Source organism: Oncorhynchus mykiss, chromosome 18 (genome assembly GCF_057628025.1).
Source record: "Oncorhynchus mykiss isolate SJ-2025 chromosome 18, ASM5762802v1, whole genome shotgun sequence".
Taxonomy (NCBI): Eukaryota; Metazoa; Chordata; class Actinopteri; order Salmoniformes; family Salmonidae; genus Oncorhynchus; species Oncorhynchus mykiss.
This window is the reverse complement of record NC_143039.1, coordinates 23,020,861-23,041,536: the sequence shown is the minus strand read 5'-3', so window position 1 is coordinate 23,041,536 and position 20,676 is coordinate 23,020,861. Positions and strand designations below refer to the sequence as shown.

Genomic DNA, 20,676 nt, shown 5'->3' with positions numbered 1-20,676 from the left:
TTTGCTTCCATTCACTTTCTCAGCTGTTATCTTTACATAACTTATCAATGCCTCCTTATGGGTGTTGTAAAAAGAGAGGTTTTGATATTTTGTGTATAGTGAGTGATATGTAGAAGTGTAGTTTATCACCATGTGCCGTCTGTGAAAATGTCTTTGCCATCGAAGGAGTAGATGGGTACATTGTCCTTCACTCTGCCCTCTGAGTCACTGAAGATGGCCTCCCAACTGTCAAACAGGACCTCGTCCTATAGAGGGGACAGACAAATGGTTAGGGACGGTTGCTGCCAATTACTTAAATGATATGGAATGATACTGGGATTCTGAATGAAGCTGAAAATGCATCTCAGTCTTAGCCGATAGTACCTTTAGGTTGACGATGGGCATGCGGTCTCTGTCTGACTTGCGGACGATGCTGTAAAGGTCCTGGAGCTTGGAGGAGAGGAAAGCCCGGAAGGTTCCCTTCAGCCCGATGGCCCGAGCCTGGTTGAAACACAGGAAGTCTGCCCCTCTGATACCCCGCATGTTACCCCCCTGGGGGGCGTTCAGGGCGACCAGGTGAATCTGCAGAAGGAACGAAGAAGAAAAGTCTGCTTTTAAAAACGTGCTTCCCATCACATCCACAACCAGAAGTATTTCAGCAGTGGCATGTTTTCAGGTTACATTTATGACATTTAAATCACTGGCTACTCACGCTTGGGCCTGACGTGTGTTGGTGGCTGGGGGTCTCAGGGGGTCTGGTTCTGCGTTGTGGGGTTACAGGGTAGCGGGTGTCTGTGTAAACTGGGTTCTGTGGGACAGGGGCTGGCTGGGGCTGGACCGGCTGAACAGGGTCAGGGTTGTGCTGTCGGTCTGTATAACTGGGGTACCGTGGATCAGTGTGTGAGGGGTATCTGGGGTCTGAATGTGAGGGGTAGCGTGGATCTGGCTGAGCTGGGTAACGTGGATCTGGCTGGGCTGGGTAGCGTGGATCAGGCTGGGCTGGGTAGCGTGGATCTGGCTGAGCTGGGTAGCGTGGATCTGGCTGAGCTGGGTAGCGTGGATCTGGCTGAGCTGGGTAGCGTGGATCTGGCTGGGCTGGGTAGCGTGGATCTGGCTGGGCTGGGTAGCGTGGATCTGGCTGGGCTGGGTAGCGTGGATCTGGCTGGGCTGGGTAGCGTGGATCTGGCTGGGCTGGGTAGCGTGGATCTGGCTGGGCTGGATAGCGTGGATCCGGGTGAGTCGAGTAACGTGGGTCAGGGTGAACAGGGTGTTGTCCCTCAGGCTGTGGCTCGTGGGGGTCTAGCTGTCTGGGGGGTTGCTCTGTGGCCGAGTTAGAGGGATGGTCTGGCTGGTAGTAGACCACTGGAGGAGGGTCGACAGCTGCTACCTCATTGCCCTTCAGATGGATACAGGCAGAGAAATCATGTCAATAAGATTCACTAATGTGATTAACAACTTCCTTAAGTGATTCCTTCACTGTCACAATAGTTTGTCAGCATTTCTCAAGTGCACATTTCCAATGACTTACCTGGTCAGGGGGTAAAGCTATGTATGGTCCAAGCTGAAAGGTAAAACTTCCAAGTTAATCATGTAAACATTAAAAAGGATGAAGGTGTTGTATTTTATAAATATAGTGGCTTGCATCCATTACACCGGTAAACACTGCACCTGGATTTGCCGGAAGCCATCTCGTACTCTGATGTAAAAGTCTGTTTGGTCGACCAGATACACCAGCGTCCCCTCTGCCTGTCGTCTGGCCGTGGCTGTCATCGTGTCATATGACCTCAGCACCATCACCTGTTCAAATGTGGACGACAAGGAGCTAAATGATGCCACATCCTGGAAGGGGTGTATATATCATCACAGTGAGGCCCAGTCCAGAAACAGGCCCTAACCTCCTAGACCCTACACTAGGAATGGAGGGGTTAACAGACTCACCCCAGAGGAGTGTCCATCAGTTCCAGGTGGGCCAGGAGGGCCCGGAGGTCCAGGGATGCTGATGGCTGAGATGTAAAAATATCACATTAATTGAAGCTGTTAACCAAGGAGCTACTGTACTTCATGTCACCAGAAGGTTGTGTTCCTGCCTATGTACTGTATGTATGTACTGTATGTATGTACTGTATGTATGTACTGTATGTATGTATGTACTGTATGTACTGTATGTACTGTATGTATGTATGTACTGTATGTACTGTATGTACTGTATGTATGTACTGTATGTATGTATGTACTGTATGTACTGTATGTACTGTATGTATGTACTGTATGTATGTACTGTATGTATGTATGTACTGTATGTACTGTATGTACTGTATGTATGTACTGTATGTATGTACTGTATGTATGTACTGTATGTATGTACTGTATGTACTGTATGTATGTACTGTATGTATGTATGTACTGTATGTACTGTATGTATGTACTGTATGTACTGTATGTATGTACTGTATGTATGTATGTACTGTATGTACTGTATGTATGTACTGTATGTATGTATGTACTGTATGTACTGTATGTACTGTATGTATGTACTGTATGTATGTACTGTATGTATGTATGTACTGTATGTACTGTATGTACTGTATGTATGTACTGTATGTATGTACTGTATGTATGTACTGTATGTATGTATGTACTGTATGTACTGTATGTACTGTATGTATGTATGTATGTACTGTATGTATGTATGTACTGTATGTACTGTATGTACTGTATGTATGTACTGTATGTACTGTATGTATGTACTGTATGTACTGTATGTATGTACTGTATGTATGTATGTACTGTATGTACTGTATGTACTGTATGTATGTACTGTATGTATGTACTGTATGTATGTACTGTATGTATGTATGTACTGTATGTACTGTATGTATGTATGTACTGTATGTATGAGTGTGTGTGCGAGAGAGTATGCCTCACTCTGTGTTGGCCTGTAGGCTCCAGGTGAGGAGGATGATCCTGAAGGTCCGGGGGGCCCCGGTGGGCCTGGGTTCCCTTGCCTGCCTTCGTACCCTCTTCCTGAGTTACCTGGAGGGCCCTGGGGCCCTGAAGGACCGATGATGGACTCTCCCTTTGGCCCCTGGAGATCGATAGATCAGATTAGATATTTGTCTTGTTCATTAAAACTTTCTAATTGAATTCAATTCCACATGTCTTTTGATGCAAGGCACTGATAAAACGTGGAGAATGCAGTAAAATAAATGGCTGTTGTTGTTCAGTGGTTATTCTTACCGGAGGTCCTGGAGGTCCAGGTTGACCACCCTGTCCACCGTAACCTCCGCCATAATATCCTCCGGCTGGCTCGCCCTTCTCCCCCTTCATCCCTGAGTCTCCTCTCTCTCCCTTCATCTCCCTCTGCAGGGACACACACACACACCACGTCATTTGACCTCACGTCAAACACATACAGACGCGTGGCGGGTTGTGAGTGTAGAGCTCCTTTGTCGTTACGTCACTTACCTTGAAGGTGTAGATGTCAAAGTTGGACGTGAGACCTAGAGTGGAGACGATAGAACGTGAGTTCAATCAGCTCAATCTCGTGTGTTAGTACATCTAAGGCCAGCGGAGGTAAATAACTAGCTGGTTTTACTGTACCTGGTACCCCGGGTATTCCTGGTACTCCACGATCACCTTTGTCTCCTTTGGAGTCTGATGGGTGGGGGGAAAAGGCCAACATGTAAGCCAACACATGACATCGTTTTACATGTAACGTTCTATGTCATGGTGTGGGACTGGCCAATGAGAATGAGTTGACTTACCAGGATATAACCGTGAGACATCATCCCTCTGAGTGTGAAACAGAACAAAGGGGAGAAGAGTTACACTACTGTACCTTGGAAAGAGACCCTGTCAATTTGTAAACCCACATTAGTGGGTTTTAACAACCTGACGGACTACAGCATATAACTCACAACACCAACGTCTGGGAAAGATACAATACTGGATCAGACATCTACTCACATTGAACCTGTCCAGAGGTACTGCTGGCCCGGGGGGTCCGGGTGGACCAGGTGGTCCTGGAGGACCCTAAAAACATGGATCAATCTGGGTTAAACTGATGCCCTGTCTGGGTCATGACGGTCTAACCATACCACTGCTTTTGTGAATGATTTGACATGCTGACCTCTGGGTTGCATCCCAACAGTCTTTCATGTATGAATCCCATCAATCACCAACCAGCGGAGTCATACTTACTCCATATCCTCCAGTCCCTCCCGCTGAATCCCCCCTCTCTCCTTTGACACCATTCAACCCAGGACGGCCCTGTAACCAACACACTGGTTCACATCCAGCAGCAGTCCATCACCATGTTAATACTGAATGGGAAATAGCACACTTGGATTCTTTCTATGTCACACTTCAGTGCCATTTAGCAGACACTTTCATTCAAAGCGACTTAGTCATGTGCGCATATATTTTTACATATGGGTGGTCCTGGGAATCAAACTCACTGTCTTGGCATTGCAAGCGCCATGCTCTACCAACTGAGCTACAGAGCACCACCACTTGGCTAATAGCTGAACAGAGATACTTACCGGTCTACCTGGCATGCCTATATCTCCCTTTAGACCAGCTGGACCATAGGGACCCTATAGAGACAGAGAACAATATAAATCTACCAGCTGGACCCTATAGTGACAGAGAAGAATATAAATCTACCAGCTGGACCCTATAGTGACAGAGAACAATATAAATCTACCAGCTGGACCCTATAGAGACAGAGAAGAATATACATCTACCAGCTGGACCCTATAGAGACAGAACAATATAAATCTACCAGCTGGACCCTATAGTGACAGAACAATATAAATCTACCAGCTGGACCCTATAGAGACAGAACAATATAAATCTACCAGCTGGACCCTATAGTGACAGAACAATATAAATCTACCAGCTGGACCCTATAGAGACAGAGAAGAATATAAATTGACCAGCTGGACTCTATAGAGACAGAACAATATAAATCTACCAGCTGGACCCTATAGAGACAGAACAATATAAATCTACCAGCTGGACCCTATATAGACAGAACAATATAAATCTACCAGCTGGACCCTATAGAGACAGAACAATATAAATCTACCAGCTGGACCCTATAGAGACAGAACAATATAAATCTACCAGCTGGACCCTATATAGACAGAACAATATAAATCTACCAGCTGGACCCTATAGTGACAGAACAATATACATCTACCAGCTGGACCCTATAGATACAGAGAAGAATATAAATCTACCAGCTGGACCCTATATAGACAGAACAATATAAATCTACCAGCTGGACCCTATAGAGACAGAACAATATAAATCTACCAGCTGGACCCTATAGAGACAGAACAATATAAATCTACCAGCTGGACCCTATAGTGACAGAACAATATAATCTACCAGCTGGACCCTATAGAGACAGAACAATATACATCTACCAGCTGGACCCTATAGAGACAGAACAATATAAATCTACCAGCTGGACCCTATAGTGACAGAACAATATAAATCTACCAGCTGGACCCTATAGAGACAGAACAATATAAATCTACCAGCTGGACCCTATAGTAACAAAACAATATACATTTACCAGCTGGACCCTATAGAGACAGAACAATATAAATCTACCAGCTGGACCCTATAGAGACAGAACAATATAACTCTACCAGCTGGACCCTATAGTAAAAGAACAATATACATTTACCAGCTGGACCCTATAGTGACAGAACAATATAAATCTACCAGCTGGACCCTATAGAGACAGAACAATATAAATCTACCAGCTGGACCCTATAGATACAGAACAATATAAATCTACCAGCTGGACCCTATAGAGACAGAACAATATAAATCTACCAGCTGGACCCTATAGAGACAGAACAATATAAATCTACCAGCTGGACCCTATAGAGACAGAACAATATAAATCTACCAGCTGGACCCTATAGAGACAGAACAATATAAATCTACCAGCTGGACCCTATAGTAAAAGAACAATATACATTTACCAGCTGGACCCTATAGATACAGAGAAGAATATAAATCTACCAGCTGGACCCTATATAGACAGAACAATATAAATCTACCAGCTGGACCCTATAGAGACAGAACAATATAAATCTACCAGCTGGACCCTATAGAGACAGAACAATATAAATCTACCAGCTGGACCCTATAGTGACAGAACAATATAAATCTACCAGCTGGACCCTATAGAGACAGAACAATATAAATCTACCAGCTGGACCCTATAGAGACAGAACAATATAAATCTACCAGCTGGACCCTATAGAGACAGAACAATATAAATCTACCAGCTGGACCCTATAGAGACAGAACAATATAAATCTACCAGCTGGACCCTATAGTAACAAAACAATATACATTTACCAGCTGGACCCTATAGAGACAGAACAATATAAATCTACCAGCTGGACCCTATAGTAACAAAACAATATACATTTACCAGCTGGACCCTATAGAGACAGAACAATATAAATCTACCAGCTGGACCCTATAGAGACAGAACAATATAAATCTACCAGCTGGACCCTATAGAGACAGAACAATATAAATCTACCAGCTGGACCCTATAGTAACAAAACAATATACATTTACCAGCTGGACCCTATAGTTAAAGAACAATATACATTTACCAGCTGGACCCTATAGTAACAGAACAATATACATTTACCAGCTGGACCCTATAGTAACAGAACAATATAAATTTACCAGCTGGACCCTATAGTAACAAAACAATATACATTTACCAGCTGGACCCTATAGAGACAGAACAATATAAATCTACCAGCTGGACCCTATAGAGACAGAACAATATAAATCTACCAGCTGGACCCTATAGTTAAAGAACAATATACATTTACCAGCTGGACCCTATAGTAAAATAACAATATACATTTACCAGCTGGACCCTATAGTTAAAGAACAATATACATTTACCAGCTGGACCCTATAGTAACAGAACAATATAAATTTACCAGCTGGACCCTATAGTAACAGAACAATATAAATTTACCAGCTGGACCCTATAGTAACAGAACAATATACATTTACCAGCTGGACCCTATAGATACAGAACAATATAAATTTACCAGCTGGACCCTATAGATACAGAGAACAATATACATTTACCAGCTGGACCCTATAGAAACGGAGAACTATGTACAGTACATCCATGGTTATCGATGGCTAATCAGAAACAAAGCATGTCACTGTTAAAGGAGAGTACTTACAGGAGGTCCCTCAGGTCCCGGGAGTCCCTTCTCTCCCTGCACACACAGAGGTCAAAGGGTATCAACATTTTATGTTGCATGGCACATATAAAAGAGATGGACAAGCATAATAACATACAGTATTTCTACCAACTATACATCTCGTGTGTGGTTTTTCTCACCGGTTGAGACCCCAGCCCTCCCAGGTACAGGGGTCTTCCATCAGGCCCCATGATAATACCAGGTTCTCCTTTCTCCCCCTGGACAGGACACAGGGTGGAGACATGTCAATACTTCATGCAATTTTCCCTGTACTGTACAGAAAACAAGATATGAATGAATTAAGTTATTACCAGACCTTAGCTGCGTATCCTGGCTGTCCAGGCTCTCCTGTATCTCCCTTTGGTCCCATAGGCCCCTACAGAAGAAGTTGTGATCAGTAGAAATAACAACCTTGTGTGTGTATATTTTTAAAAGAGAGTTCCATTAACATGTTTTAGACAGTTTTCAACATACAACTAGCAGGCCGTACAGCATTGTTTTTTTGAAATATTAGGGAGCACTATTAAGGTGTTTCAACTGAAATATATATAAAATTAAAAAATCCATTAACATGTTATAAAATAGTTTTTGCCGCAATCTCCACCAAACATCTAGAACAACACTGTCCGTTTGGTGTGTTTCAACTGTGATATATCTTTAGAAACAGTCAAGGTAAATGTCTCCACTCCACTGTGTGTTCATTGGCAGTGTGATACTGATACATACTGGGAATCCTGCCCGGCCGGGAAGACCTGGTCCTCCCTGGAGAAAAGGAAATAAGGGTTAGGGTGACTATAAAACATAAGACATTATAAAACTGCATGTAGAGTAACAGTGACTTGTCTGCCGAGTCAAATTCTCACCTGTCCTTGATTCACAAGAACTCCATCAAACTACAACGAGACAGAGACAGATAAGTCAGTTGTGTCACTGAAACATCACTATGATCCAGAGCAGACAAGACCGTACAGTACACAGCCACACTCACACTGCCTGAAGTCTGGTAGATCTGTCCCGGTGGGCCAGGGGCTCCTGGAGGTCCAGGGGGCCCCCCTTCACGTCCTGGCTCACCCTACAACACCACACACACACAACAGCATGAGAGCCATGGGACACGCAATAGATGACTTACGCTACCGTTCAAAAGTCACTTAGAAAAGTCTTTGTTTTTGAAAGAAAAGCAAATGTTTTGTCCATTTTTAAAATAACATCAAATTGATTAGAAATACAGTGTAGACATTGTTAATGTTGTAAATGACTATTGTAGCTGGAAACGGCGTACAGAGGCCCATTATCAGCAACCATCACTCCTGTGTTCCAATGGCACGTTGTGTTAGCTAATCCAAGTGTATCATTTTAAAAGGCGAATTGATCATTAGAAAACCCTTTTGCAATTATGTTAGCACAGCTGAAAACTGTTGTGCTTATTAAAGAAGCAAGAAAATAAAAAAAATCAACCACCAAAATATGGTAATCAGGAGTAGGTAACTCACCCTTTCTCCTCTGTCTCCCCTCTCCCCTTTGTCTCCCTGTGTATACACAAGAAACAAAACAGAATAGGTTAGTGCACTTTGTGTGGGTTACTCTAAAGCCTAAGTAACGTTCTAATAGATTCTGGGGAGGTGGCTGAGGGATAATGATCTTCTACCAATTGTCCTGGGAATCCGTCCATCCCTGGTGTTCCATCCCGTCCTCTTGCTCCCTCGCTCCCCTTCTCTCCCGAAAGCCCAGGCAAACCAGATCTTCCCTGTATGATGACAGGAATACAGTAAGCATTGCTATATAACAAAGATATGGCCTCCAATCAAACTTAGCAATATATTCAAAGGGATTTCCTGGTTCTTACCGGAAGGCCTGCGATTCCGGGCGGACCCTGAAAAACAATGGATATGTGACTATGTATTAGTTGACGTGATCGTAAAGGCAATCCAAATGATGAGTGGATGGCAATGTATAGATCACCTGTGGTCCTGGAATCCCTATCACTCCAGCAACACCATTGACCCCCGTCACTCCGGAACCCTCCCCGTCACCCTACACAGAGAGGACACAGATACAGTTCAAAAAAGACAATTCCACAAAAATATATGTAGTCAAAAATACAGTATGTAGTCAATTTGGTAACAATTTGAATGAAGGGAGCTGTGGGGTGGGAGGTTAAGCTGTAGTTGATGTAGTCTGGGTGGGTGGCAGGAGTTGTGTACAGTACTCACATAACGCACGGGGTAGGACTGTCCGGGGGGTCCGGGTGGTCCTGGAGGCCCAATCGGTCCCATGGGCCCAGGAAGCCCAGCCAAGCCCCCCTGCCCTGCCTGACCAGGCACTCCAGGGTCACCCTGAGAACCCTGGTGGTTAGGAGCGAAGAGGTGAGAGACAGAGAGAGATTGTAAAGAGGTGTGTGTAAAAATCAGCAGACAATTTACATGTAGACATAATTGACACAGCATGCTAACAGACAAATAAAGAAGCATTCCACAAAATTGGAAACACATTTAAGCTGAATTATTACTATAACAAGCAATCAATATTGAAAAGAATAAAAAACAATTATAAAAACCATTGACTGCATATAGTTTAGTTCCAATATAAAACATCCAGACTGATGGTAAAATATCTTAAGCAACTACATGCTATTTAAGATGTTATGTCAGAAGTCAAACAAGCAAATGTTCCATTTGTCCTATAATGAACACACTGGGAATTAGAGTTTTTCTCAGTGAGTTGATTCCCCCATGTGATGAATGCAGCTGAAACCAAGGAACCAATAGTATGCAGACGAAAACAAGGAACCAATAGCAGGAGACCCAGTAGTACCTGTGACCCATCACCTTCACTAAAGATACTGGTCAAAAAGTTGGAGAAGGCAGACAAAGAGTTTTGCTAGAGGGAGACAAGCATAAGCATAAAATCCTCACACCCCCCCACCAACATCATGTTTAGACTATCGATCTCTAGAAGTCCCACCACCAACATCATGTTTAGACTATCGATCTCTAGGAGAAGTCCCACCACCAACATCATGTTTCGACTATCGATCTCTAGAAGTCCCACACCAACATCATGTTTAGACTATCGATCTCTAGGAGAAGTCCCACCACCAACATCATGTTTAGACTATCGATCTCTAGGAGAAGTCCCACCACCAACATCATGTTTAGACTATCGATCTCTAGGAGAAGTCCCACCACCAACATCATGTTTAAACTATCGATCTCTAGAAGTCCCACCACCAACATCATGTTTAGACTATCGATCTCTAGAAGTCCCACCACCAACATCATGTTTAGACTATCGATCTCTAGGAGAAGTCCCACCACCAAAGTCATGTTTCGACTATCGATCTCTAGGAGAAGTCCCACCACCAACATGTTTAGACTATCGATCTCTAGGAGAAGTCCCACCACCAACATCATGTTTAGACTATCGATCTCTAGGAGAAGTCCCACCACCAACATAATGCTTAGACTATCGATCTCTAGGAGAAGTCCCACCACCAACATCATGTTTAGACTATCGATCTCTAGGAGAAGTCCCACCACCAACATCATGTTTAGACTATCGATCTCTAGGAGAAGTCCCACCACCAACATCATGTTTAGACTATCGATCTCTAGAAGTCCCACCACCAACATCATGTTTAGACTATCGATCTCCAGGAGAAGTCCCACCACCAACATCATGCTTAGACTATCGATCTCCAGGAGAAGTCCCACCACCAACATCATGCTTAGACTATCGATCTCTAGGAGAAGTCCCACACCAACATCATGTTTAGACTATCAATCTCTAGGAGAAGTCCCACACCAAACAGCACCAAAGAAACAAGATCAAAGTGAAAATAGCTATATATTTAGATTTAGAGGTGGGATAGTATGGGTGTATTTCAGAGCTCACCCTCTCTCCACTGGGCCCTGGAAGACCTAGATCACCAGCTTCTCCCTGCGGATGAGAGGGAGAGAGATGGGGAAAGAGAGCGATACAGAGAGAGAAAGAGACAATCATCTCAAAAGGATCCCTATTCAAAGGTCCAGTTCTGTGCTGTATACAGTGATATATAAACTCAGCAAAAAAAGAAACACCCCTTTTTCAGGACCCTGTCTTTCAGAGATAGTTTGTAAAAATCAAAATAACTTCACAGATCTTCATTGTGAAGGGATTAAACACTGTTTCCCCATGCTTGTTCAATGAATCATAAACAATTAATGAACGTGCACCTGTAGAATGGTTAAAACACTAACAGCTTACAGATGGTAGGCAATTAAGGTCACAGTTATGAAAACAGTTATGTCTCAGTTGTGGAATCTTGTTATGTTCATACAAATGTTCATACAAACTCTGTCTGAGTGACCATTAACACATGTTAAGTTTGCTGAAAATAAACGCAGTTGACAGTGAGGACGTTTCTTTTTTTACTGAGTTTAGTATGATCAGTTGAGCTAAAATAAAATGTCTCCTCCCTGTCTCATACCTTCTCTCCGCTACTGGGTCCTGGGGTTCCAGGCCTGCCAGGTGGACCAGCGGGCCCCTGAAAAACACAGCATGATATCAATACATAATGGTCAACAAATCAAGACATTCATTTCAATGCTGTAGTTGTGTTGTCTACAGTTAACTAGGCACAAAAAATTTTGTCACGTCAGATATAGTAGAGAGAGGGTCCTCACTGGTAGGCCACGGGCCCCGTCCTGTCCGGGAGGTCCAGGGGGCCCGAAAGAGCCTGACCCATGGGAGCTGACACCACCGGCTGAGGGGCCAGGGGGACCTGGTGGGCCCGGGGGGCCTGGTAGACCACGGAAAGTCTAAAGAAACAGTCAACACAACAGTCTTGGGTTTCACAATATACAGTTTGGGAAAAGTTGTTTTTCTGGGCCAAACTCAAAATCTCTGTGGCTAAAACATACCTGTATTTTCTCCAAATCTGGGAATCCGGAGCCTTCCACATCCACAAATGTCTAGGGACAAATGAAGAAACATTAAAAGTGGTATATTGGTATATTCATATCTGATGCACATGAATTAATGGGCTGAATGGCCTGATGCTGTAGTGGTTGACTCACAGCGCGATCAACTGTCCCTGGGCCTGGGGGTCCAGGTGGCCCTGGAGGACCCCTGGGTCCTGGGTGACCATCACCACGATCCCCCTGGAGAGGTCACAAGGAAAACACTTAGTATTTAACCTTTGGGCACGTCCGATAATATTCAAATACTCATGCTCTTAAATAAATGGCTTCTGGCCTTTACCTTTTGTCCTTTGACCCCTGAGTCTCCTTGTGTTCCTGGGAACCCTCTGTCTCCGGCAGGTCCCTGAGTTGTGGTGGGACAGAGAGAGAAGACACAGCTTAGTGAGGCTGACACTGTCTGACCACTGCTACTGACCACCACCGCTTATCAATAATGACATCTGACTACCACTGTATTTCTCCTCACACAATTAACAATTAATAAAAAATCATGACATGAGATCAATGGGATAAAAGATCAGAAAGTGACACTCACTAATTTGCCATCCTCTCCTGGATCCCCCTGGGGAATGAAATAGATATGGTTTGTTACAGTCAATTCAAAGAAAATGTACAAGTACTGAGACCAAATAAAGTGAGAATGCTCTACACAGAATACAGTGCCTACGGAAAGTATTCAGACCCCTTGACTTTTTCCACATTTTCTTAGGTTACAGCCTTATGCTAAAACTGATTAAATAAATCAGCAATCTACACACAATACCCCATAATGACAAAGCAAAAACAGGTTTTTAGAAATGTTTTCAGAAATACCTTATTTACATAAGTATTCAAACCCTTTGCTAGAAATTGAGCTCAGGTGCATCCTGTTTCCATTGATCATCCTTGAGCTGTTTCTACAACTTGATTGGAGTCCACCTGTGATAAATTAAATTGATTGGACATGATTTGGAAAGGCACACACCTGTCTATATAAAGATACTACAGTGCATGTCAGAGCCAAAACCAAGCCATGAGGTCGAAGGAATTGTCCGTGGAGCTCCGAGACAGGATTGTGTCGAGGCAGAGATCTGGGGAAGGGTACCAAAACATTTCTGCAGCATTGAAGGTCTCCAAGAACACAGTGGCCTCTATCATTCTTAATTGGAAGAAGTTTGGTACCACCAAGACTCTTCCTAGAGCTGGCCACCCGGCCAAACTGAGCAATCGGGGGAGAAGGGCCTTGGTTTGGGAGGTGACCAAGAACCCGATGGTCACTCAGACAGAGCTCAGACGGAGATGAGAGAACCTTCCAGAAGGACAACAATCTCTGCAGCACTCCAACAATCAGGCCTTTATGGAAGAGTGACCAGACGGAAGCCACTCCTCAGTAAAAGGCACATGACAGCCCGCTTGGAGTTTGCCAAAAGGCACCTAAAGATTCTCAGACCATGAGAAACAAGATTATCTGGTCTGATGAAACCAAGATTGAACTCTTTGGCCTGAATGCCAAGCGTTATGTCTGCAGGAAACCTGGCACCAACCCTACGGTGAAGCATGGTGATGGCAGCATCATGCTGTGGGAATGTTTTTCAGCGGCAGGGATGGATCGATACAAAGATGAAAGTGCAAAGGACAGAGAGATAGTTGATGAAAACCAGCTCCAGAGCACTCAGGACCTCAGAATGGGGCAAAGGTTCACCTTCCAACAGGACAACGACCCTAAGCACACAGCCAAGACAACGCAGGAGTGGCTTCGGGACAAGTCTCAATGTCTTTGAGTGGCCCAGCCAGAGCCCGGACTTGAACCCAATCTAACATCTCTGGAGAGATGTGAAAATAACTGTGCTGCAACGCTCCCCATACAACCTGACAGAGCTTGCAAGGATCTGCAGAGAAAAATGGGAGAAACTCCCCAAATCCAGTTGTGCCAAGCTTGTAGCGTCATACCCAAGAAGACTTGAGGCTGTAATTCCTGCCAAAGGTGCTTCAACAACGTACTGAGTAAAGGGTCTGAATACTTATGTAAATGTGATATTTCAGTTGTTTATTTTTAATACGTGCAAAAATGTCGAAAAACTTGTTTTTGCTATGTCTTTATTGGGTATTGTTTGTAGGTTGGTTGAGGGGGAAAAAACGATTTCATCCATTTTAGAATAAGGCTGTAACGTTTGGTAAAAGTCAAAGAGTCTGAATACTTTCCGAATGCACTGTATGTCAGACGGTATGGTACAACTCACCGCCTCTCCCTCTGGTCCCTGGGGTCCTGCTGGTCCTTTGGCCCCTGGGGGCCCCATCGGTCCCATTGGCCCGGCCACTGGCTGCACGACAGAGCCGTCCCCTAGCCTCACAACCTGGGCAGCTGGCCCCCCAGGGCCAGGAGGGCCAGGGGGACCAGGTACACCACGGTCCCCCTTGGAGCCTGGGTAACCAAACCCAGAACTGCCCTGTGGGAAGAAAACAATCAACTACCTATTTAATCTGATCACTTCAATGACTAGCTAAGATCAAGTCAAATAAAAAGAAGCTGGGAAGGACAAAGTCAAAACGCACCTTCAAGCCTTTGTCTCCCTGAAAGGAAAAGGAGACAAAGACAAGTCGTAAATAATGTTGGTACTATTACATGTGTCTCAGAGGCATGTATGTGTTCTGTCTGAATCAGATGTAATCAGCTATGGGGGTCATCAGTTATAGGGGGTGTATAACACACAGTACTGTGCCAGGCAGCATGCAGTACCTTTTCTCCACGTTCTCCTCCGTCTGATGAAGAGGCAGAGCTGGAGAAAGACCCCGAGTCTCCCTTTGGCCCGGCGGGACCTCTGTCCCCTGGACTGCCCTTCTCCCCTCTGTCCCCCTTCAGTCCGTTAGAACCAGTAGGGCCTGACGACACACAGAGAGACACAGAGAGAGGGAGAGACAGAAAGAGGGAGAGGTGGGTGTTAGAACAGACGCCAGAAGTAACATTGTGGTCATCATCGGCATGAATGTTGCTGTCATCATCACTTTCACTAGCATCCTCTATCCTCAGTTAGCGTCCTACTACCTTTGTCCTCCCCTTCCACAGAGTTCCATGCCAACCTGCTCCACAAAGTTCCATGCCAAACTATTCCACAGAGTTCCATGCCAAACTATTCCACAGAGTTATATGCCAATCTATTCCACAGAGTTCCATGCCAATCTATTCCACAGAGTTTCATGCCAACCTTCTCCACACAGTTCCATGCCAACCTACTCCACACAGTTCCATGCCAACCTACTCCACAGAGTTCCATGCCAACCTACTCCACAGAGTTCCATGCAGACAGGACATGCTGAGGGCATGATGAGATCTCATCAACCTAGTCCAGTGAAGCTTCCCTGAACTCTGACATGGAGTGGTAAGGGTATACTGTCCTGAAATCAGGGACTGGTTGTCAGGGAACTCCACTGGACCTCATTGGAGAGTGTTTATGAAATAGCCCGACAGACAGACGGACGGACAGACAGACAAAGTTTCCAGTGACCTACCTGGTTGACCTCCTGACCCTGGTCTGGACTCTACTGAGGTCTGATGATTCCTGTCACCTACAGTCAATCAACACAAACACACTTACCTGCATGCCTAGTTCGTACACTAGAAAACACTAACAATGATCAACATTCCCCTGGCGGGTAGGAGCGTTGGGCCAGTAACCGAAAAATCTATTGTTCTGCCCCTGAGCAAGGTAGTTAACCCACTGTTCCCCAGGCACCGATGACGTGGATGTCGACTAAGGCAGCCCCCCCCCCCCCCCTCAGAGGGGTTAAATGGGGAAGATACATTTCAGTTTAATACATTCAGTTGTACAACTGACTAGGTATCCCCCATTCCTTTTCCTTTCCAATCAGCCACTTTTGAAGGAAAAAAGGTAATGTCTACCTTCTCCACTAGAAGGTGCTAGTGTGCTGTATATCCCAGCATACTGTATGTAACAAGCAGCAAGGTTCTCAAGTAGTGTGGTATTACACTAGGTACATATTTCCCTGACAGATACAGTGCCTTGCGAAAGTATTCGGCCCCCTTGAACTTTGCGACCTTTTGCCACATTTCAGGCTTCAAACATAAAGATATAAAACTGTATTTTTTTGTGAAGAATCAACAACAAGTGGGACACAATCATGAAGTGGAATGACATTTATTGGATATTTCAAACTTTTTTAACAAATCAAAAACTGAAAAATTGGGCGTGCAAAATTATTCAGCCCCCTTAAGTTAATACTTTGTAGCGCCACCTTTTGCTGCGATTACAGCTGTAAGTCGCTTGGGGTATGTCTCTATCAGTTTTGCGCATCGAGAGACATTTTTTCCCATTCCTCCTTGCAAAACAGCTCGAGCTCAGTGAGGTTGGTTGGAGAGCATTTGTGAACAGCAGTTTTCAGTTCTTTCCACAGATTCTCGATTGGATTCGGGTCTGGACTTTGACTTGGCCATTCTAACACCTGGATATGTTTCTTTTTGAACCATTCCATTGTAGATTTTGCTTTATGTTTTGGATCATTGTCTTGTTGGAAGACAAATCTCCGTCCCAGTCTCAGGTCTTTTGCAGACTCCATCAGGTTTTCTTCCAGAATGGTCCTGTATTTGGCTCCATCCATCTTCCCATCAATTTTAACCATCTTCCCTGTCCCTGCTGAAGAAAAGCAGGCCCAAACCATGATGCTGCCACCACCATGTTTGACAGTGGGGATGGTGTGTTCAGGGTGATGTGCTGTGTTGCTTTTACGCCAAACATAACGTTTTGCATTGTTGCCAAAAAGTTCAATTTTGGTTTCATCTGACCAGAGCACCTTCTTCCACATGTTTGGTGTGTCTCCCAGGTGGCTTGTGGCAAACTTTAAACAACACTTTTTATGGATATCTTTAAGAAATGGCTTTCTTCTTGCCACTCTTCCATAAAGGCCAGATTTGTGCAATATACGACTGATTGTTGTCCTATGGACAGAGTCTCCCACCTCAGCTGTAGATCTCTGCAGTTCATCCAGAGTGATCATGGGCCTCTTGGCTGCATCTCTGATCAGTCTTTTCCTTGTATGAGCTGAAAGTTTAGAGGGACGGCCAGGTCTTGGTAGATTTGCAGTGTTCTGATACTCCTTCCATTTCAATATTATCGCTTGCACAGTGCTCCTTGGGATGTTTAAAGCTTGGGAAATATTTTTGTATCCAAATCCGGCTTTAAACTTCTTCACAACAGTATCTCGGACCTGCCTGGTGTGTTCCTTGTTCTTCATGATGCTCTCTGCGCTTTTAACGGACCTCTGAGACTATCACAGTGCAGGTGCATTTATACGGAGACTTGATTACACACAGGTGGATTGTATTTATCATCATTAGTCATTTAGGTCAACATTGGATCATTCAGAGATCCTCACTGAACTTCTGGAGAGAGTTTGCTGCACTGAAAGTAAAGGGGCTGAATAATTTTGCACGCCCAATTTTTCAGTTTTTGATTTATTAAAAAAGTTTAAAATATCCAATAAATGTCGTTCCACTTCATGATTGTGTCCCACTTGTTGTTGATTCTTCACAAAAAAATACAGTTTTATATCTTTATGTTTGAAGCCTGAAATGTGGCAAAAGGTCACAAAGTTCAAGAGGGCCGAATACTTTCGCAAGGCACTGTAGTTTCACAATTTTTACGTCAACAGTTTTTGTTAGCACTGCAGTTACTCTAAATATAGCTTGGTTGGTTCACTATTATATGCGCATTTTCAATAAACCTAAGTAATATTTTAGAGGATAACTTTACATATGATGTCATCATTGTTCGGCTCAGCCCACTGACCTGTCTCTGAGAGCCTGTCGCTCACTGATGATGTCAGAGGGGGCTCTGGCACCGGTCGGAGAGATGGAGGTGTGGTCTGACAGGAGGGAGGAGAGGAAGGTTAGACAGGACAGACAGACCCTGATCCAATACTTTCACAGTAAATCCTTCCTTCTATTTACACATCACAGAATAGATTAACAGGACAACATAGGATAAAGAAGATTCCTTTACAGTTTTGCCGGTCTCTCTTCTGTCCCCATCCCCACTGCCAAAGTCACCTGAGGCCTGAGAGAGAGACAGAGAAAGAGAGAGAGAGACAGCAAGACAAATAGAGACAAGTCAAGGCAGTTGAGAAAACATTAGTTGACATGAATCATATCATATTCCTACTAAACTGTGTCTGGTTCTACAGTCTAATCACTCACAGCGTCTGAGTCATCATCGTCTTCACAGAGTAACTCAGCTGCTCGAGGGTTACCCACCACGTTCAGCTCAGCGATCGCCCCCTGCACAACACGCACAGACACACACACAGAGACACAGACAAACACACTGATGGCTGTGAGAAAGGAGATACTGTATAGCCATTGGTGCAGTATGAATTTAATGATGCTAGTCAGAATCAAAGCCATTAATATACAATCAAATGTAAAGAGGATGTGTCTGACTGACCGTGGGCTTACTAACTCAGAACAAACAGAGTCTTGCTGAAACAACAGACAGGGTTCTAAATCTCTCCCAGGGGCCTGATAGAGTTAGACTATGAGAATGACAGGGTTCTACATCTCTCCCAGGGGCCTGATAGAGTTAGACTATGAGAATGACAGGGTTCTACATCTCTCCCAGGGGCCTGATAGAGTTAGACTATGAGAATGGCAGGGTTCTACATCTCTCCCAGGGGCCTGATAGAGTTAGACTATGAGAATGCATGTTTCAACACACTGTCTGTTAAGAACAGCAGGTGTGAGTGAGATGAAACCTAAACCCTCACGTTGTTTGGGGGTAAATCCCTCACTAATCGCTCCCTCAGGAATCTCAGTCAGGTATGTGTCACTGGCAACAGGAAAGCCAGACAGCCAGTCACATCTCACTAACACAGCACTACTAACCCCTCCTCCCTCTAGTAAATCTATTTGCTGACCTGGCCTGACGTCTGGCCTTTCAACTTTGACCCCTCAGCATAGTCACTGACCCGTCTAAACACATGTGATGGTCACATGGGGTTTGACACCAGAGCGAGGGTTGAGGGTGGGAGTGCAGAACGACAGAGACTTTAGAGGAAGAGTTATACATACCAATGTTTTACATGAGAGAACAATAAAGATGTTTTACATGAGAGAACAATAAAGATGTTTTACATGAGAGAACAATAAAGATGTTTTACATGAGAGAACAATAAAGATGTTTTACATGAGAGAACAATAAAGATGTTTTACATGAGGGAACAATAAAGATGTTTTACATGAGGGAACAATAAAGATGTTTTACATGAGAGAACAATAAAGATGTTTTACATGAGAGAACAATAAAGATGTTTTACATGAGAGAACAATAAAGATGTTTTACATGAGAGAACAATAAAGATGTTTTACATGAGGGAACAATAAAGATGTTTTACAAGAGAGAACAATAAAGATGTTTTACATGAGGGAACAATAAAGATGTTTTACATGAGGGAACAATAAAGATGTTTTACATGAGAGAACAATAAAGATGTTTTACATGAGAGAACAATAAAGATGTTTTACATGAGAGAACAATAAAGATGTTTTACATGAGAGAACAATAAAGATGTTTTACAAGAGAGAACAATAAAGATGTTTTACATGAGGGAACAATAAAGATGTTTTACATGAGGGAACAATAAAGATGTTTTACATGAGAGAACAATAAAGATGTTTTACATGAGAGAACAATAAAGATGCTTTACATGAGAGAACAATAAAGATGTTTTACATGAGGGAACAATAAAGATGTTTTACATGAGAGAACAATAAAGATGTTTTACATGAGGGAACAATAAAGATGTTTTACATGAGGGAACAATAAAGATGTTTTACATGAGAGAACAATAAAGATGTTTTACATGAGGGAACAATAAAGATGTTTTACATGAGGGAACAATAAAGATGTTTTACATGAGAGAACAATAAAGATGTTTTACAAGAGAGAACAATAAAGATGTTTTACATGAGAGAACAATAAAGATGTTTTACATGAGAGAACAATAAAGATGTTTTACATGAGAGAACAATAAAGATGTTTTACATGAGGGAACAATAAAGATGTTTTACAAGAGAGAACAATAAATATGTTTTACATGAGGGAACAATAAAGATGTTTTACATGAGGGAACAATAAAGATTTTTTACATGAGAGAACAATAAAGATGTTTTACATGAGAGAACAATAAAGATGTTTTACAAGAGAGAACAATAAAGATGTTTTACAAGAGAGAACAATAAAGATGTTTTACAAGAGAGAACAATAAAGATGTTTTACATGAGGGAACAATAAAGATGTTTTACAAGAGAGAACAATAAAGATGTTTTACATGAGAGAACAATAAAGATGTTTTACATGAGAGAACAATAAAGATGTTTTACATGAGAGAACAATAAAGATGTTTTACATGAGAGAACAATAAAGATGTTTTACATGAGAGAACAATAAAGATGTTTTACAAGAGAGAACAATAAAGATGTT

The 20,676-nt window shown here is 43.3% G+C and overlaps 1 protein-coding gene across 6 annotated transcripts in view; it reads right to left on the bottom strand.

Annotated features, from left to right (window-relative positions):
• LOC110495439 (uncharacterized) overlaps window positions 1–20,676 on the bottom strand; it is a 75,657-nt gene that overhangs the window by 3,793 nt on the left and 51,188 nt on the right. For all 6 annotated transcript variants that reach the window (XM_090207843.1, XM_090207840.1, XM_090207842.1 and 3 more), the window contains exons 3-41: window positions 18,396–18,476; window positions 18,202–18,255; window positions 17,989–18,064; window positions 15,695–15,751; window positions 14,925–15,067; window positions 14,741–14,758; window positions 14,428–14,634; window positions 12,744–12,770; window positions 12,489–12,551; window positions 12,305–12,388; window positions 12,149–12,199; window positions 11,912–12,046; window positions 11,716–11,772; window positions 11,142–11,186; window positions 9,461–9,592; window positions 9,210–9,281; window positions 9,094–9,120; window positions 8,896–8,994; window positions 8,741–8,776; window positions 8,236–8,319; window positions 8,111–8,140; window positions 7,974–8,009; window positions 7,564–7,623; window positions 7,388–7,465; window positions 7,227–7,262; window positions 4,521–4,574; window positions 4,180–4,248; window positions 3,946–4,011; window positions 3,744–3,771; window positions 3,580–3,633; window positions 3,445–3,479; window positions 3,217–3,339; window positions 2,905–3,064; window positions 1,918–1,982; window positions 1,648–1,776; window positions 1,508–1,540; window positions 692–1,375; window positions 364–561; window positions 130–245 (exon numbers count right to left, since the gene is read on the bottom strand). In XM_090207843.1, coding sequence (XP_090063969.1) covers window positions 130–245; window positions 364–561; window positions 692–1,375; window positions 1,508–1,540; window positions 1,648–1,776; window positions 1,918–1,982; window positions 2,905–3,064; window positions 3,217–3,339; window positions 3,445–3,479; window positions 3,580–3,633; window positions 3,744–3,771; window positions 3,946–4,011; window positions 4,180–4,248; window positions 4,521–4,574; window positions 7,227–7,262; window positions 7,388–7,465; window positions 7,564–7,623; window positions 7,974–8,009; window positions 8,111–8,140; window positions 8,236–8,319; window positions 8,741–8,776; window positions 8,896–8,994; window positions 9,094–9,120; window positions 9,210–9,281; window positions 9,461–9,592; window positions 11,142–11,186; window positions 11,716–11,772; window positions 11,912–12,046; window positions 12,149–12,199; window positions 12,305–12,388; window positions 12,489–12,551; window positions 12,744–12,770; window positions 14,428–14,634; window positions 14,741–14,758; window positions 14,925–15,067; window positions 15,695–15,751; window positions 17,989–18,064; window positions 18,202–18,255; window positions 18,396–18,476 — 3,602 coding nt within the window. The remainder of the gene's footprint in view (window positions 1–129; window positions 246–363; window positions 562–691; window positions 1,376–1,507; window positions 1,541–1,647; window positions 1,777–1,917; window positions 1,983–2,904; window positions 3,065–3,216; window positions 3,340–3,444; window positions 3,480–3,579; window positions 3,634–3,743; window positions 3,772–3,945; window positions 4,012–4,179; window positions 4,249–4,520; window positions 4,575–7,226; window positions 7,263–7,387; window positions 7,466–7,563; window positions 7,624–7,973; window positions 8,010–8,110; window positions 8,141–8,235; window positions 8,320–8,740; window positions 8,777–8,895; window positions 8,995–9,093; window positions 9,121–9,209; window positions 9,282–9,460; window positions 9,593–11,141; window positions 11,187–11,715; window positions 11,773–11,911; window positions 12,047–12,148; window positions 12,200–12,304; window positions 12,389–12,488; window positions 12,552–12,743; window positions 12,771–14,427; window positions 14,635–14,740; window positions 14,759–14,924; window positions 15,068–15,694; window positions 15,752–17,988; window positions 18,065–18,201; window positions 18,256–18,395; window positions 18,477–20,676) is intronic.